The 20,071-nt window shown below is 38.3% G+C and overlaps 1 protein-coding gene across 2 annotated transcripts in view; it reads right to left on the reverse strand.

Moving 5' to 3' along the window:
- The window catches only part of LOC116721342 (cAMP-specific 3',5'-cyclic phosphodiesterase 4B-like), a 68,337-nt gene that overhangs the window by 24,822 nt on the left and 23,444 nt on the right, over window positions 1-20,071 (reverse strand). For both annotated transcript variants that reach the window (XM_032565000.1, XM_032564999.1), the window contains exons 4-8: window positions 18,697-18,944; window positions 10,183-10,377; window positions 10,051-10,087; window positions 9,461-9,531; window positions 6,671-6,720 (exon numbers count right to left, since the gene is read on the reverse strand). In XM_032565000.1, coding sequence (XP_032420891.1) covers window positions 6,671-6,720; window positions 9,461-9,531; window positions 10,051-10,087; window positions 10,183-10,377; window positions 18,697-18,944 — 601 coding nt within the window. The remainder of the gene's footprint in view (window positions 1-6,670; window positions 6,721-9,460; window positions 9,532-10,050; window positions 10,088-10,182; window positions 10,378-18,696; window positions 18,945-20,071) is intronic.

The raw sequence follows: 20,071 nt of genomic DNA on the forward strand, positions 1-20,071 counted from the left end.
TATACTTCACTCTAAATATTCCACAGCTTAAAGAAAAAACAAAACACTACAGCTCAAGCTATTGTGTTTTTACCTTTGCAGTTTCGGATAAGCCATTCATGACTTGCTTTAGAGCATGTTTACAAAAAGGCACAAAAGAGTAATGAGTAATCACCATTGTGTGCGGCCCCACGCCCCGGACAATTTACGCACAAAGTCAAGTATCGCCCTTTATTAAGAACGTTTACCTCTTCATTTCAGTCACTGTCATTTCCTTTAGATCTATCAGTTTTATCCTTAAGCGAAAAAAGTAAAAAAAACCCATCCCTAATCAGTTTGACTTGCTTATCAAAAGTACGTAAGGAAAAGAAATTTTATTTTATTATTTAATGCATCAGGGCAGCATGATGGATTTCCCACCAAACTGGTTTCATTGCTAAAATAAGGTTAAAGCGAGAGTTGGTGTTATGAAAAAGAAACAAAAAAACCAATTAGGAACCGGTTGGGTATTTCTTTCCTTAAGCAGAAATCTGTGTGGATGCCAAGTTATTGCGTCACTACATACATACGTGTTTTCTGGTAAATGCTCCTCCCTCTGTTGTATTGTGTTTCAGTGAAGAGGATCAAAATAAATGAGGAATGCATTTCAACACAAATGACTGCTTTTAGGTGTCGGCTTATACTCATGGATTTCTCGACATTGCCCACGTTATTTATCAGTGCAATGCGACTGAAATTTGATCCATGTGACATTTCTAAGGAAATCCGCAAACAGCAGTGACACGTTTAGATTTAAACCCCGTTTTAGAAGAACTGGGTTGCGGTAGGGCTGTGCGATAAATCGAATTTATCAATTGATTGAATTTTTGGTTTCTGGAGATTTTAACTTTTGGAAAAAATCCAGTGCTTTCCATGGGGTTCTATAGTTTGGAGTGATATCAGTACAGCCAACGCAGCAATCTTGTTTAACAAGCGTGTTTAACAGCTTCTGATTATTTGAACTTTGAATTTAAGTCAACTCTACAATGAAATATAAAAGGTCAGGCTAAAAAAAAAAATCAAATCATGACACATGAATAGAGCTGAAGTCATACGAGAATAAAATCGTATTATTACTTGAATGAAGCCATTATTCTTGAAGAATAAAGGAGTAATTTTATGAGAACTCCAACACAAAAAAAATTATTCTTCATGTTTTTGAACTGAAACTGAGGTCAGATGTCTTTTTGTTTTCATTCACCGGATCTCCGCATCACTTCCTGTCTTTACTGTTCTACACGCCAACAACTTCAGCTAACAAAATAACAAGTCAAGGATAATAGATCAGTTGTTTCATAAAAAAAAAAAAATTGGTATTTATTTTGGGCTTTTTTTATGTTTGCCACTTTTTAAGACTTTAAAGTTGGTGATCAGGTATTGTCAATAATGTCTTCCAATGACACATAATTACCCAGTAATATTTTCTAAGTTGCTGTCAACTTTAAACATTTTTTAACTTTAACACACGCTGGTGGACTGCCCTAGCATCCCTACCACCAGGCTTAGCAAGTTTCGTTGGGGGAACCCTGACGTATGGTTTAGTTGGTAGAGTTGTCTTGCAATCAGCAAGTTGTAGGTTCAATTCCAGCTTTTTCTCATCACATGTCGCTGATCCCCTGGGCAAGGCGATTAAGTCAAAGTTGGCCCGATGTGCATGTCGGTGTATAGATGTGTGTGCATCTGAAAGTGTGACTGGGTGAATGTGACTAGAAAAGTGCTATAAACCTTCAGTCCACCGATGATTCATTAAGTCAACTGAAAAAAGTGATTATGGCGTGAACATAAAAATCTAATTTAACACAGTGAGGAAGCATCGTTTTATCTGCTGCTGACGTTGGATCAACCGTGGTAAAAACAGAAGGAAGTGGGGCTACGGCGAAGTGACCCACATTCTGCACAAGAAAGGCATTAGTGGATAAGAAACAGCATTTCTTCAACTTTGAGCAGGAAAACTAACAATCTAATCTGTAATCCCTTGTTTCTCAATTCACTTCTAAAGTCTTTCAGCCCACTAATCTTGAGAATGTCGCTTCATCACTCTATTGCTGATTTCTTAGCCATCATGCTGTAAGTTATAGACAAGCATTTCCACCTCTGTCCAGCTGGCATTGTCTCGGAAGTCTTCTGACAAGCATTTGAGTCATTTTCTTCAAAACCAGCCATACTCAGACACTGAGTTATTTTAAGCCAACTGTTAATGTGCTAACTAAAGCTTTTATCCGAGATGAAGCCCTTAAGACTATTTGTAATGTCTCTGAACATAAAACGGTCTGATAAGTATCTTAAATGCATCTCTGACGATAATAAGACTCCAAATTGTTGCAAAATACCCGATAACCAGTTACAGATTGACAGGAAGCAAGAACTGACTCTTTCAAATTAGCTTTGGATAAGAAGTGCCATTATGGAATGTCATTTACAGAGGCTGCACTTTTCTGATTTTAGGATAAGGGAAAATTGTGGAACGTTTTTAATTCAAAACAACCTTGGAACTAAAAAGGGTCTACATTAATTTTTCCATTTGATATAATAGAGCTAGAAGCTTGGATTCAGGCGATATTGGTTATACGGTATGTGGACATAAAAGGGAATAGCTGGCAAACTTTTTACAATAGAAACAGTATAACAACACTAGAACCTCATTTCAGTGGTAAAACATAAGAAACCAAACCAAACATCAGAACCGCCATAAAATTAGAAAAATGGTTTTGTTTTTGTTGTGGGGTTTTGTTCTGAGGTTTTTCCCCAGTAAAAACTTACAAGCAATATTTATCCCCACTTTCAATAAACAGCGTAATTTTCCAGCTACTCGCTAGCCAAAGTGCATGAACAGAAAAGCTGCCCTATTGAAATGACTCCAGTCTCAAACAATGAAAAACAGTTCATGCATCCAGTTATTTAGAAGGAATATCCTGGTAGATTATTGTCTGTAGTAAAACACACTAGAGAGCAGAGTAGCTGTTGAACCAGAGAGTAAAAATCAACTAAAATCTGATCACTTAGTATGATGTTTTTGTGCTTTTGGTAGCAGACGTTTACGCTGCCCAGATACTGTCGACATGTTCCATTTGGTACTAGGTGTTTTAAATGGGAAGGTCTCTGCTACAGACCTCATAAAATCTACTAGCAGTCTTCTGTGTAGATAAAAATCTGCACACCCATCGAAAACATTTTAAAGTACAAGTCAATTCAAAGACATTCTTAATCCCAGAGGGAACATAAGTTTTGTTTTAACTCATACAATTCTCTTCAAAGAGTTGTTGTAGATGCTAATGACGTTGTGGCTGATGAGCTGTCAAAATGTAACACTTTTAAATGTTAGTTTTAATTTATGTCCAATATATTCAGTGATGGAATAAAATTGCATCCACATGCAGAGGTTCGCTAATAAAGCGGGTGAAGGAACTGCTCCAAAGTTGTAAAAAGTGGTGAAGTACGCTTGTGTTTTTGCTCCGTAAGGTGTTGAACTAATACAAATCTAATCAGAACAATGAAATAAAACCTGCTTTATCTTAAAGTGTCCTCTAATATTTATATAAATGTGAATTAATTCTGAAGGTTTTAATGATAAAAATGCACTTCATCGCTCTCACTTAGCATGAATCAGATTGAATACTGTAGAAAACTGAGCGTTGTCATGCTATTCAGGTAAAGCATCAGCATCCAAAACCATCATGGAAGTCTGTGTTACACAGGCTTTAAAAAGGTTTTCACTGGAGGATGAATTCTTTCTAGTTTGTCACATTGTGTAACATAATGAAGCACCCGAGTCACGCTGTATGTTTTAAAGCTAACTCACATTCTAATTAAGCAGCATCAGTAGCCATCAAGCATTAAAAATATGGTGTGAGAGCTGGAAATACGTAAGAAAAATCTGGCTGGGATGTGAACAAAGTTGAAAAGAAAATTGCACCAATCAGCACCTTTCTATCTGTCAAGATATTAATGAATAAAAGCACCAAGTGCCACACAATTTTTAAAAGGATGGAAACATTTTATGCAACGTTGAAGATTGATTAAATGAACAGTTTATGGAAAGACAGAGCAGCACCTGTAAGATGCACCGAGCACTCGGATGTATTAATTTGTTCACGTTCTTGTGACAATTTAAGTCTATGTGTTTTCATATAATGGAGAATATCATTTTCACATTCATAACTTCTATTACGCTGAAAAAACAAAATCTTATCAAGTATTTCTGGTCTAGTTTCTAGAGACAAAACTAACTTACAAGTAACTTTAGTCAGGTTATTGGAGCTTGTTTTAAGTCAGTATTTCCTTAATATTAATGAAAATCAACTAATTCCACTGGCAAGTTTTTCATTTATAATGATTGGAAAATGTTTTTTATAAGTACAAAAAAAAACTTGCCAGTGGAGCTTGTTCTTTTACATCAATGTTTAAGAATTACTGACCTAAAACAATGTCGTAAATTTGGCTGAGAAGTCACTTGTAAGTCACTACACTTGAAATAAGACAAAACTAAGATATTCGCACTAGAAACTATACCCATAGTACTTGGTGAGACTTTGTTTTTACAGCGTACTTCAATTACCAAAACAATAAAAAGGGTCAACATGACATGCTAGTACCCAAAGTATCAGAAAAAAAACGATCAAACTGTTCTCTAGTTCTCTGACCGCTCTTCAGCTGGTATTGACTGAAACGTTTAACTCCTCAGCCTCTCATTAACTGATTAAAACGTTTATTCACTGCAATCATTTTGCTCCGTGAGCAGAAGGCCGGTTGGTCGTGACAACACTTCAGTTCATACGAGTGATAAGATTTTCCTCAACAATTCAATTCTGATGCTTGGAGACGTCAACGTCAAGTTCTGTTTTCCCCACTGAAGTAGAATTTATCGGGGATCATTTGGAGCAAAGCCTCTAATCGGAATCAGTCAGGGAAGAGTGAGTCCTTTGTTGGCTGCCAACTCAAGAGACTGCGTGTGATGGGGCCTGTTAGGCGTTTGGTGAACTGCGACGCGATCCGCTAAACCCCGCCACCCTCCAATCCTCCCCGCCTCACGTCACAAGAGTAAGATGTTTAACAAGGTGAAAAGCCTGCAGTGACGCATTTGGTGCTGAGCTGATTTTATTGTAACCCCTGATTCTCGTTTGAAGTCTATGAAAGCACTTTCACCCACTGGCCAAGGTCATGTTTCTACTACTTTTGATCATTTCATTTATCAGCCTCTTGTGCTGTGTCTGGCTTGTATGTTCAGAACTTTAACAGTCTGGAGTTGGGGTGACTTTATCTCATATTTGGATTTTGTTTTAGTCTTCCTTTCAGGCTTACATATTTAAAAAAAAAAAAGGTATGGAAACTCAAAAAGACACAAAACGGTATCTTTTCAAGCCAAAGAGTTTTGGGGATAAACCCACAGAGGAAGCAGCCCAGCAGTAGAGGATTGAATAGTTTCTTTCCATGCGATATGGAAGTCTAGAAAACATTCGTCTTGGACGGTTATTTTATTTTCCCCTCCTTCTATCTCCACAGTGCGTCACGAGCGAGCCTAATGAGACGGTTTGCAAAGACCGTCAGCGATTACTTGGGGAAGGTCAAGGTTTGTGAGGAGCGTGGAGGAAGGACAGTAAGATTTCTGCAGCCGCCTTGTGTTTTTTTTCCTGCTGCGGGACGCCGCGTGCGGCCCATCTGTGCTGATAGGGAGTTTAGAACGCCCATGTGCAGGCAATCGCTGACGTCAATTGGGCTTGAAGAACCAGTACAGCAGGAACCAATAATCTATTCCAGCCTCCCTCCCCTGCCTTTTGTCGCTTCTCTTTCCCGTATTTCACATATACATAATTTGACTTTGAAACCGATTATTATTCTGCAGTCTCATCCGCATGCCTGCCATTTTTGACAGGTGAAATGGCTGTGCATGGGATTTTTGTTACTGCTTTCATTGAATAATAATCTACTGCATTAATAACTCAGGAGATTAATTTGCATGTACGATGCATACAGTGCATGCACTCACTTTGCTTGACTGCAATTCAAGAAAGCTACACATGATCTCAAGAGCAGAAAAAAATATATTTGGCCAGAATTTTATCTACAAAAGAGTGGTGGTTTTTCTCCGCAAATATACCCAGATATTACTGTGGTTGTGTGAACTGAACCTCGGTGGGTAAGTGAAATTGCACCAATTCCAACTCGTGCACCAATTTCTGTTTTTCAAACTCCTTTGAAGTTGTCTGTTGCGGTTTGTTTGAACTGGATGATGAGCCAGAAATTAACAGTGTGAAGTTCATCATGTGTACCTGAACCCAACTTGGAAGCCGTTGGAACTAGCAGGACTAGATTCAAGCGTGTGTAGACAACACCTCATTTTATGACAGAGATATTTCCCAGGCAAATCACAAGCTGGGAACTCGGCTCTCTCCCTGAGGTGTAAAAGGACGGCCAACAAAAGGCTCAAATAAAAAAGATTTTACTTACATAAATGTGGAACGTCAAGCTTTTTAACCAGTTAGTTTATAACATTGAAAGCATATTTTTGAGCACGATGAGGTTACTTTTCTTACTTCTTGTGCCTGTTAAAATTTTTTTAAGCAAGAAGTGACAGATTAAAGAGTTTGCTGCAGGTAGAATCAAGTATGCAAATTCACTGAGACAGCATTTTGTTTGTGACAGAAAGTGCATTTACCTGAAAGACAGACTTTGGTGACCGAAGGCTGATTTGCAGCAGGAGACCTTCTGTAACAAGAAAATAGACAAGAATCCTATGAAATATATACTAAGAGACTTTTTTTAAATTTAAAACTCACAGGTAATCAAGAATGGCTCAATACAAATGGCTGATGCAAAAGCATGTTGTACTTTAGTTACACCAAAAACTCCTCATGCAACAAAACATGAAGAAAACTGGCCCAGATTTAGGTTTACAGGCGATCTATTATGCTTCCTTGAGCAGGTTGGAATAGGTCTATGACCTATACAAAACATGTTCATTATATTTTTTGCACAAAACCATTCTCAGAGAATGAACCTTTGGTCTATTCAGTTCAGCCTACTTTGATCGCTTTTTACATTGAGCTGTTGTCACTTTCAATCCAAATAAGCTGCTGCTGGCCAGGCCCCCCAACTCAACCTTTGCACCCGCACGTGAAAATGGCTGCAAACAGATGCACAATTATACAACCATACATATTTGAAAAGCAGAAGTGGAGCCTCCTGCACAACTAGCAAAAATGCAGCAAGTGGTTTCTAGATGGTAAGTCTTTTCCAGAAGCCAAATGCAGTGAAGCTCCTCTTGGGTTGCTAGGTGATGGACAGTGCTTGCAGATTTGTGGCGTTACATTCTGAAGGTTTTTGAAACGGCTCATTTGTTTCATATCTTCCACCTCTTTTGCACAAATAAGTTCTATAAGTCCACCACTGACACTCCCCATGACTGCAGAGTTATTGGAGTGTATCTACATGTCATGGCTGCCATTTCAACAAAGGTGAAACAACCAACAGCAGTTGGTGTGCCTGCCTTGCTCCAGCGGTGCTCAACGTTAGGCAGACAGTTGAGGCCTAGCAAGATTTCATGTCACAAGTTGCTGCAATGAAGTGTGAACCTGTTGCTGTCAACATGACTGTGTCCAATTAAAACCCTGGAAAATGAGGGCGAATGGTTTAAGAGTGACACCGTCGATGTTTGAAGCTCTTGTTTCGGCTCTCTGGTTGCCTGTTACGGAGTCAGACTGCTGGTCCGGGTGGCTCAGTTGACAACAGCCTGTAAGCCATTCACTATTTTCTGGTGAATCTCAACTGGGTTGATCGTCTCTAGATAAAAATATTTGGGCTGCTCAAACCTGACCTGGATTGTGCTGAAAAGAGAATCTTTAAAAATTCAATTTGAGATTTAATCTACTTGTGAAAACACAAAAAAGGATTATGCACAATGTTTTCTACAATCAAGACCACTTTAGAATTAGGCTATTCAATATCAAGACTGACTAAAGTGGACTAAGTCATTCTACAATGACTCAGAATTTTTTTTTTTATTTGTAAAACCTTCACAGTAATTCCTGAATGCTAAGACATTAAAACATTTAACTTGTTGAAATCTCATCTTGTTCTCATAAACTCTAATAATGTGTTAATTGTTTTCTAGTGTGAACTGAATAAATTGCATCTATAGTCATCAATCACCCGGGCGATTGTAGTCATCCACCCTAATTTTCTAAACATTGTAGCAGGGAAAACAGGCTGCATTATGTTAACACAGAAGAGAGAACACGGTGCTGCTTGCTCGGTCCAGGTTACACTGGAAGATATCCGAAAATAACATTTTTTAAAACAAAAATTTGTGATCTCGATCTGCAATCTGCTTAATGCCCCCATATTTTCATACACATTTAGACATTTTCATATTTGTGAAGGACAGTTGTGTGCCTGTTCCTGTTTTTCCTCTTCATGACTCTGCAGTTTTGTCCGATCATATAAAAAAAAAACAAAAAACATTTGCCTACTTGATGTTCAACAAACATGTAGAACGTATCTAAAACTCGCTGTGTAAGAAATCATGTAAAACAAAGTGCTGCTCTCTCTCGCTCTTCGTGCCGTCTTGCTTTCAGCAACCATGTTTGTCGTCAAAGCAGAAAAGGCTAAACAGCTGCTCTCTGGATTCTCTGAACCCGTCACAGACCTACAGTGACCCTTCTCCCTGAGGTTGCATCACCTCTGGTCAAGCTGATGCAACTGCTCATATTGAGCCATCAAGAAGTAAAATGGGGCAAACACCTCTGTCACAAAAAAATAACAAATAAAAGCTCCCTGTGGTTTGTAGGGATTTCATTTCTGCACATCACTGAAAATATGCAGAATTTAACAAATCAATTTGTAACCTGACTTTAGCATTAATGTTTATGGTGTTTTGGCGCCCCCTGGGGAAACAAATTGGCATGCCGAGTTCTTTCAGGAAAACGTGAGGCATTTTTAACAGCTACATTTTTCAGCTCCTTTTCTACACAAAATAGAAAAATAAGTATTTTAAATAGCTTTAGTTTGGATTGAAACATCCAAACAGACCAAGTATTTACCAAGGATTTTTGGTCTAATTTCTAGTGTACTTGAAATAAGTCAAAATAACTTACAGGTAACTTTTCATTAGTATTGATGAAAAAGTACGAGTTATAAGTGAAATAATCTGTCAGTGGAACAAAACATTACTTCTTATCACATAAGAAAAATATCTTGCTTCATTGGCAAATTATAAGTAGTATTTTTCCATCAATATTAAGGCATTAGTGACCTGAATCAAGCTCCTGTATTTTGCTGAAAGGTTACTTGCAAATTAGTTTTGTCTTTTTCAAGTGCACTAGGATACTTGCGATAGAAACTAGATCGAAAATAATTTGTAAGATATTTTGTGTATTTGCAGTGAGCCATTTAATTTAGAACATAAAACCAATGTGTAGAAAAACAACAACAAAATAAATATACTTACTTATTAGACGCACATTGTATATTTGTCAAGGTGGTGAAATTGTTCCTAACAGTCCGTAGGCTTGCCAGAACCTAAAAACAGGAAAACAAAAATTAATACATAGAGGTAGAATTTATGGGCAGAATCACAAATCTATGAAAACAAGTAAATAAACAAACTTAATTTATTCCGGAAAGACGAATTGCATGATAAGAATGCAAGGAATGCAAGCAGTGTTTAGAATAGTCAAGAAAGTTTGTCTGGTCTTATTTTAAAAAATTGAAATGTATTATTATTGTCTTTCAATACAATCTTATATGCAGTACATGCACATAAAAAATTTTTAACTTTAAAAAATTTTGACTGAATATTTGATGTGAGTTGCACAGGGTGAAGAAAGAAAATATTTTGTTTGTCCATCTGCCTTGTTATGCTAATTCAGATCCACCAGGTGGCAGAAAAGTTCATCTTAAGGAAGTTCTGAAGCCATCTGCAACAATAAGCCTTGAATCTAAAAAGCTTCAGACAAGTTTGTTTTAAATATGTCACTGAGTTGTTATTAATGTTTGTTCCCCCTAACCCCCCAGGTCTTCTGACGGATCAGCCGTTACCTGGGCAAATGGAGTTACAATCAATTCTTCGTTGTGCCTGAAAAGAAATGTGACAACTTGTGGTTATATGTGAAACAAGTAAGGGTTGATTAGGCAGCAGGTTGATTGATGCCATATATGTCCACAACGCACAGTTCTCCCACTATGGATGAATTCCGCGACAAGGACTTTGGTGACAGCTCGTAGTCGCTGTCAGAGCGGTACAGGAAGGACTCTCTGCGCTGGCCATGACCTGCTAGGTTGGGGTGCAGGACCAATCCTGAGCCCGGAGAGGCCTGCGGGTCTGATGGACTGCAGCACAACGACGGGCCATTTTCAACCTCGAAGCTGAAAGAAGAAACAAACAAAATGAACTGATTTTGAACAATGATTTTGAATACAAATCCTTCTTTAAAAAAAAACAAAAAAAAAACTTGAACTGGCTTTTTCACAGCTAACTTTTGACCAACCTTTGGCAAAGGTTAGCTGGTCAAAGGTTAGCTGGTGAGAGACCAGCTAACCTTTCACCTGCTAGCTATTGACCAGTTAGCCTAGCCAAAGGCTAGCTGGTCCAGGTTTCCTGGAAGAAAACCTGTTAAATACTGCCTGCTAAAGTTTTGATATTGGGTTTAGGTTCACCTGCAACCATAAACATACAGCCAGAGTTACAAGAGACATTTTAAACAAAGCAAATTTATGTGTTAGCCAAGTCCAGATCTCAATCCTTTTGTGAATCTGTCTGAAGGATCAAAAATTTCTGTTCACAAACACTCTATTCAATCTGAAAGACTCTGAGCTGTTCCGGAAAAAAAGAACGGGCAAGAATATTCACTTCTTTATCACCAGAGCCTAAAAAGTTGCACTCAAAATGCTTGTAGGTGTAAACTGCAGTAAAATAACTGCAGTTGCCTTTTCATAACAGCTGAATGACCCAGTGAGCCACTGCAGAAGCACAGACAGATAATCTATTCATCACCAGAGAGTTGAGGCAGGAGGAGAGTACCAGATATTATATAACCAGATGATGAGGTCAGAAGTTTAAACTGAAAGGTCAGAGCCTCAGCACTAAGAGGAGCCAACAGATGCAGCAAACCATGAGAAAAAAAATGTAACAGAAGAAACTCTGGAAGTTTAGTATATATTTTCTGTCAAAACAATTTGACAAAAAACGTCCATGTGTAGCAATATGTCAGCATTTACCTTGAATTTACCGGCACCGCTGTAATAAGCGCTACATCTGGGGTTAGCTCCGCCATTGGGATGAAAAGTTCCACACCTCTGCCAGCGAAGCACGGATTAATGAGAAATGTGCAAAATCTGATTAAACGCATTCAAGACCAACAGCGTATCCATGTTGTCCTGTGCATCATTAAATCCCCTCGCTTTCAGCAACATTGCCACCATGCTTATCCCACACAAATCTAATCTCTTAATCTGAGACAAGCAGGAAAACGCCATATTTTCAAATTTTGGTAAATCTGGGATTAACTGCGAATATTACAAAAGTCTGAGATTTCAAGAGATGAAACATTTACTATCTTCCCTTAGCAACACATAATAGCATAGATCAAATTTTTGTAATCTAGCCATGTACTACCTAAACATTTACAGGAAACAATAAATTCAATATCGTCCACACCAATTGGTCAGATGAAAAAAAAAAAACAGAACAATAGGCTTAGTACAGAGAAGGTAGTTTAAAGGTCACCTGGGAGCAACAAGGTGTGGTCTGTTGACCACCTCCTCACTGAAGTCAAAGTACCGAGCTCTGCACCTGGGGGATCTCCGCCACATTTTCCTTCACCTCCACTTCTTCCTTTCTCATCGAACGACAGATCGCAACGATTCTGTGTCTGCTGACGGACTCAGATTCCTTTTTCCCTTTTCTGTCCCGTAACGAGCGAAGCGCCAGGATAACGTCGGCTTGGCAGACGCTCACAGGCTGAGCTGAGCTGGAACGCTGGGAGTGGAAAGGGAGTCGCTCTATTTATCTGACCGACTGTCCCTTACTACTCTATATTAAAACCCAGCTGCAGATTAGTCAGCCTGTTCACCGTCTCCACTGACTTTCACTTGAGGTTTTAAAACCATGGATGTTTGCAGGGGTATAATGGTTTAAAGTAAGCGCAATATATGGAATATGATTTATTTTAGAAATAATCACTAATGTGCATCTCACCCAATGGCCTGTGGAGAAAGTTACCCTGCAAGGATAAGCAGGTATGGACTCAATTTAGCTTAATTAGAGTAAGAAGAAATGGTTTTGTATGAGAAATTGCTAACCGCTATGTTTGTTACATTATAATCCAGCCTGGTCACCAAAAGTTTAGTTTTCACTTTCCTATTGTCCTACCTAAACACCTCAGGTTTCTGGTTGTCACATGAGCCACAGCACAGTTTTGATTTGACAAGTTGCCATTGTTTATACATTGAATGTCCACAGCCGTCATCCCAAAAAGCGTCTTGAAAAGCCTGAAAGCTGGTTCATCTCGCTGATGTGGAAAACTGAGCAGAACCAGACCGATCTATTGTAAACATGCTGAGAAGAAAACAGAAAAGACATTTACCTTGTAGGTAAAGCCAGCCACCAGAAATACAGGCAGTGAAGATAAATACCCTGTATGTGCTAAACGGCACATTAAAGCTCCGGTGTGTTACTTTTGTACGAAATCTGTTTTTTTGACATATTTGTTAAAACTGTCACTATGTTGTATAATATGAGACGGATAATCTGTGAAAAGATCAATTTCCTCCACCTCCCGCCGAGCTACTATTGCCAAAATACTAGAAATGCACAGCTCAAGACCAAAAACAACCCATCAGAGTCAGGAGGAGGGTCTTATTGCTATCAATCATCCTCGGGTGCATGCTGTTAAATGTGCTAATGGTTGAGAAACATCTTACTGTTAAAGGAAAACCCTTTTTCTGCTGTCATCAGTGGGTCATGCTGACTAGCCTTAGCATTCACAACAGGCTCTGCTATCAGTACGAAGCTCATGACAGAAAAAAAACAGGCGAAGGAGAAAGAAGGATGAGCAGCGCCACATGGAGGCCAATCAAACTCTGATTGGTTATTTCTTGATAGAATTGGGAGCACTGGGAGAAGGCAGAGGAGCTCAATTTCTTTACATATTGGCAATGTTCTCCTAACCAGATGACGAAGAAGGTCGGCTTCTTCATGGTTCCGGATTCAAGGCTACCTTGTTCCGTGAACGCGTACAGCGTGTGAGTGGCCAGGTCACATCTGAGCATCGGGTCGTACAAAGTGAGAACATGAGTTGTTGAACCTTGCAATGTAGTCAAACAATTTGAGCAGGAGCTGAATACGACGACTACAAATGTTGCGAGGCTTTAGAGAGTAAGAGCAACTAAGTACTTAATTTAACATTCTTTGGTGTGAACACTGCTACTGGATCAATAAAACTTGCAGCTTGTTCTGCTTCGTGTCAGAGGAAGCACTGAGGTAAGAGAAGCTATTTAAAAGGAAAGCGTTTTCCAAATTACGTCGAAATTCTGCGGTTCACTCAGGCTGCGAAAGAATGAGACAAGTTACAGAGAATGGAAGCAGAAGTGTCAACCTCCAACTCTTCAGGGCAACTTTTAGATGTGTCTGCAGGTCATCACACTTGAATCCAATTCCTAGACTAATTACCTCACTACCTGACTCACATATGTTCAAGAAGTTCATGTTTACTGTTCCAAGTATCCTTCCATGTTTGTTTAACATGGATTTGTGCCTCATCTCTGAGCTAAAAGGAGAAGCAGCATTCAGTTTCTATGCACCACTAATCTGGAACAAACTTCAAGAAAAGTGCAAAGATGCCGAAACACTGAGTTCCCTTAAATCAGGGCTAAAACCCCACCTGCATAGAGTTGCCTTTCATTCATAATTTCTGGGACAATAATGATATATTTGATGTGTGTGCTTGATGATTTTGACTAAATGTGATGTAATTGCTCGTTTCTCAGTTAGTTACTGTGTTACATTTTTATGCTGTGCAACATGTTGAATTGCCTTGTTGCTGAAATGTGCTACACAAATAAATCTGACTTCACCAAAACTGCCTTTGACACGGGAAGCGAAGTGTTGCTGCTTTGCTATTAGGAGATGCAACATAAACCGAGCAATTTGTTCGTTAATGTCCCCACAGACCACACGCACACCCAAGCTTATTCCCTACAAAAACAAGAAAATTAACTAAAACAATGAAAAACTAAGTAAAACTAGCACACACTCCTACTGTACACGCACAAAAAATGCAAAACTTTGAAGGTCATACAAACACAGGCTCATATTTTATTAATGCACTCTGTCTACAGTGATGGAAGATGCAACCCTAATTTAATAAAGTCAGCCAAGCAATCAGGATACCATCTCCAGATTTTCTTTTGTAGAGCAAAGCTGCCCTGGCACATGAAGGCAAAACAATTTTCTCCATGTGGTGTGTGTGAACATAAAAAAAAAAATTTAACACTCGTCTTTGTCCAAACACTTGAATTTTTCATATGCAAGTGTTTGCATATAAAATTAATTTATTTGCTGATGTTTATTTAGAATTATGTTGTGGTGAAAGAAAAATCACTTTTGCCTCCCAGAGCGTTTGTGCGGGCGCAGAGTTAACTCAGATAAGCCAAACAGAAGCTCTGTGGAACATTTTCCACATCTAACTGGACAGAAACAATGATTTTGGAGCCCCGAGGCTCAGATGCGGCTTTGCCACAAAGCAAAGACAAGAAAGATAAGCCATTCGACAGAAATATAAGTACATTTTTGAGCAATTCAATTTTGCTGGAAAAGTTTAGGGAGGATGAAAAAGCTCCCGGGTCTTCATCTGCATGCCAAAAATTTAAATGCAACATCTTTATGATAAAACCATGTTCAAACAGCAGAGCTCATCACGAGAATGTTTCAATATATTAAGAGAGCAGCTGTAAAAGAAGGTTTCCACTCTACTGTTGTCAAAATGGCAGTGGTTTAAATCTCCTAATAGATCTAAAGCTCATACATAGATCTGAGTTATGATATGCAGGCAGCTGTTTCTGGGTGATGTGACTGAAATGTCTACTAGTGACCTGCGTCACCCTGAGCCACTAATGCAGCTACGTCAGGTCCCACAGCGTGTGCTCTAACCAGGGACAGCGCAGGGCTGAGGTTTCTGTCAGGGATCATTCTAGGTCAGAACGTACTAGAATAAATCATCATCATCATCAGGCGTCAACTTTTGCAAACGTATTTCAAAGTGACATCAAAGAAGTTTGTTCATCGCCTGCTTCTGAAGCGAGAGCTCTGAGGAACTGTTGGTTTCTGACCTAGATTAACAGCAGTCAACCTTCAAATGTCTACCTACTATACAGAAAAGATAACATTGCATAAAGGGTTTTAACTACGGGTGCAGCGATTGCAGTGTTTTGGCCGACTGCAATCTCTAAAAAGCTTGACCTGCCGATTTGGATTTTGGCCATTACCAGTTTTCTTGGCTGAAATGTTGCTAATTAGTTTGCCTCTTGAGTTGATGCACAACTAACTTACAAGTGGCTCTTCAGAAAGATATAGCAGTTTGCTTTATGTCAATAATTCCTTAGTATTGATGAAAAAGTAATAGTTCCAGTGTCAGATTATGTCACTAATAACAAGTCATTTTTCCCACGTTGTAAATGAAATTATCTGCCAGTAGAATTAGAACATTTTCATCAATACTAAGGAATTATTTACTTAAAACAAGCTCCTATAACTTGCTGAAAAGTTACTTGTAAGTAAATTGTCTTAATTCAAGTGTACTGAGATGCTTGTACTAGAAACTGGCCAAAAAATATGTGGTGTTTGAGGATTTAAGGCACACTTAATATCACTAATCTTTCGCTCCCTCTACATTTTCTGGCATTGAATTCAAGATACGACTATGGCTGAACCTCTCCAAAATATTAATATTATTTCCAATGAAAAGCGGCACATTAGAAAATAAAAATAAAAAAATCACTTTAAGCCTTTAAACTGCCAGGGATATGGATCATTTTAACGTCAACTGTATGTTTGCGTGTATTGTGCTGCTGAAACCTAGACTAACATCGGACAGTCGCTCAAATCCCCAACTTTTGGGGTGTGGCCCAAAAGATTTATTTTTCTTTGCAAAAATTGTACTTTATGTAAAACTCAAAGACCTAAATCATCTGAGTTGTGTATATTTTTTTGAATGGAATAAAATAAACAATATTCAAGAATTTGAAAATGATTAAGTTATTATACAACATGGCTAGACGACATATCAAACCTACAATGCTGATGTACAGCAGTACCTGTTAATGTACTGTAATTTGCATTAGTAACATCATTTCTCCTCTGTTTATAGGGCACCAAACAACCATGCTAAAACCCCTTAAATTACTTTTCTATGAACTTCAACAAACCATCTTTATCACATCTAGATCCCTAAATGCTTTTGAGTTGCCGCAATACGATTGGTTGTTTTTGTTATTCGTGTTAACAATAAATTAAATGGGTGCATCTCATTAACTCATCGATGACTGAGTATTTGGCGTTTTAGGGAGACGAACAGATCACTCATGTTGGTGTCGGGTGTGAAGTCGGTCTTGGATTCCTTTTTTTAACAAGTTTTTAACAGTTTGACATGAGCTGTTGTGCAGATTGTCTTTCCTGGTTTATGTACTGATTAGGAAAGGGTCACACTTTACCTTATTAACTGAAGCAACAAACATGAGTAGGCGCTAAATACCGCTGTGTTTGCTCTTGGTTTGTGGACCAAGCCTTCAGAAAATTATGTGAATTTTTATTTATTTATTTAGCAACATTCAAAGTCCGTTTCGTCGCTATATAGAGCTGTAAAGGTTTCATTCAAAATGTGACAAGGTTGTTCTAAACTGCTGTCGTTTAATGCAGAGTTCAGCTTGAGAGAAATACGATGAAGTCACAGTCAATGTGAACAGCTTTTTTATGAATCATTAACACCTCACAGCCCACAGATGTCCCTGGGTAATAAATCAAACGCACCCTTTCACTGGGAATATTCACATCTCTGTCAGAGCTGCTATCTCTGACCTACTTACCTAGTGACTTCATCCTTGATAGCCTGAGATAAAGATTGTTCAAGTCCAAATCAAAAGACAATATATTTTTTAGAAAGTCTGAGTATAGTTTTTCCCTGATTCCAACTCAGCTAAAAAAATAAATCTCTCAGAAGTTGGGATTTTACTGATGAAATTAGTCTTCAGCAAATTTGGAGTTTGCAAATAAGTTTGTAAGTAAGCGATCTAGTTAGAATGAACAATTTGAGAGACAATTTCATACCAGATGAAATTGTGGTAGATTCGCCAATCAGAATCTAATTTAAATCAACAAAATCATTTAACATACTAAGAATAAGAAAACGTCAAAAAGTTTGATTTCTTTAGGAAAGGTTGTAATAGTTCAGAAACCTATTTAAAAGAAAGACACCAAGTTGCACCCACAGAGCAGATCAGTTGCAGATAAATTGACCATTTGATGTGGGACATTGAATATAAGCAGGAGAAAGATGAAAGCAGCAAATGAAAGCGTCACTGGATCACTGCAGAGAAATCTTCACTGTGTAGTTTAAAGTAGCAATTCAAAGAAGAAAGGATCCATCTGGCTAAGTGCATTTCAGCAATAATAAAAAAAAGCTCTTTCACATCAATTTTCTGCATTGAATAACATCTTCCACTACTGTGTATTAAAGACAGACATTTATAATTTATTTGCACTGCTGGGGTGCTTTTTTTTTTTAAATAAAAATGCTGCAAAACCCTGTGATCTTTCACTATAAAACAAGCTTATGCTTATTGCCGACTTTTTTAAAGTCCTAAGACAAGAATAAAGAAATAGAATCATGAATTTTAAATTTACAAACAATTTGTGACAAATATTTGAGCAGAATAGGAGGAAAGTTGCTGTTTTTGTCCTCATGGCCTCCCTAGAGAAGCTACAGCTAGTGGACGTGTTGGAGTGATCTGAGCCAGTCGTACCAAATCCTTTTTGTGTAACTTTTCACGGTAACAAAAGAGGAGAACTGCAGAGTTGTGTGATCAACTTCTGCATTTAACAAAATGACACATGCCACTTCTCTACGGTTTTGAAAAAGGGAGAAAGCATTGTGAAAACGATGGCCTCTTTTTATTCAAGATGCCAACAGGATTATTTTATAGAAATAAAAGGGATAATAAAATAGGAGGAATCTCAAGCTGCGTTTCCATTACCAATGTTCACAAAACTGTCAATATACATGTTGAAAAAACACAATTTTGCAATTGCATTGACTCCGTTAAATAAGAAACAATTAAAATCATATGTGATATGTTTGTTCACACAATTAGTCATTAAAAAAACATGCTGTCCTATCATTCACCAACTACTTCCTGTCGTCCAATAGCAACATCCGGTTGTTGATCATCTGACTTGTGTGATGCACAGTTTTGCGAAATGAACCAATTTCAATACGACCAAAAAAAACCCACCTCATCCAAAACTTTTTTTTTTTAAATCAAAAACCGGAAGTTTTTTTTTTGTCTTCAAAACTGTCTCATTTCCACTCAGCAAATGTATTTTTGAAATGCCAAATATGATCAATGGAAATGCATACTTTCCCATGGCTGCCGCGTCAGAAGCAGTGTAGCACGGAGCTGCTGGTGCCTCACCTGTCGGGGTCGGCCTGTGTGATGTCGATGCGCGGCAGGGAGGCGATGGGCAAACTTGTGGGTCTTGTTCGGGTCATGGGATCTTCCTCTGGCGTCAGCGGCCTGCCCCGGTCCCTCTCCTTTTCTGCCTGCCGCCAGGACAACGGAGGCAGCTGTAGGTTACCAGAAAAGCGCCTGTGCACTTTGCACACCTCCACGCTGAGAGTGCTGCCGGTGGCGTATTGTCCCACAGGAGGATCTGTATTCTCCTAAAGAAGCAGAAGATTTTTTATAGCTTTTACCTTTTGTTCAATATTGAGGAAAACTCAGTAATATTGGGATTAACGTTATTAAAAGGATGTTAAAATGGAATATATCCTTGAAATACAGGTATCACTGTTGTACATGTAGGACAAAAGAATTAAAACACTGATAAAATCTGATATAACAATAGCAATAGTGAATGTTAGGATAATAAAAACAGGCATTCCATGATGTTGCGATGTACTTTTGCGATTGTTGCAGCCTAAAATGACTAATTCTGTGGTACTTTTTTCAAAAACGTTGTGGTAAAAGTTCGGAATATTTTTTAAGCTTTATTTTTCCCATAACAGGACCTTACAAAAAAATGTTAATTGTTGCCCATAACCTTCTCGAAAAAGAGACAGTTAATGTTTAAAGTGGAAATAATATTTCCAAGTACTTACAAGTATTCAAAAATACTTTCTAGGGCCCACAGAGAAATTAAACATCATAGATCGTAATAATTAAAAATTCTTAAAAGAGTTATTGTAGATATTGTAGAGTCAGACATGGCTTTTAAGAGGCGAAGTAGAACAGGAAGTTAAATTAGAATGGGGTCTAGAGAAATTGGTCAAAATTCAGCCGGGTTTTTGCAGTGATTGGTCAGAAAAAAAGAAAATGCAGAAAATATTCAAGTCAGATTAGCAGAAAAGTTGCAATAACTGGTGAAAATTGCAAGTCCGTGAACAATTTGCGAACATCGAGTGAATTTGCGTTAATAGTTGCGATTACTACATCGCAACTTATTGGACAGACTGAAATAAGAAGAGTAAACACAAACGGTAAGCATCACAGAAAGTTTTGGGGAAGAATGGACAAATGTTTAACAGAACAAATCAAATCTTTTCAGAGTCTCAAAGAAGAGAAATGATTTAGTCACAAAACGATCTGCCTGCCCTGTTCACAGCAGCAGCAACGCTTATCTTTTTATCACTTTTCAGCTCGGAGAAGAATAACAGCTCGTTTCATCCACTTGACACCTGAACTGGCAATTGACATGTTTATGAAGCTGTCCCAGATATAAATCGTGAGCTTAATGTGAGCGTTTAAGCAAGAAGTCCAAAGGGCCGAGCTGGAACGACGGGGCTGTAAA

Source organism: Xiphophorus hellerii, chromosome 6 (genome assembly GCF_003331165.1).
Source record: "Xiphophorus hellerii strain 12219 chromosome 6, Xiphophorus_hellerii-4.1, whole genome shotgun sequence".
Classification (NCBI taxonomy): domain Eukaryota; kingdom Metazoa; phylum Chordata; class Actinopteri; order Cyprinodontiformes; family Poeciliidae; genus Xiphophorus; species Xiphophorus hellerii.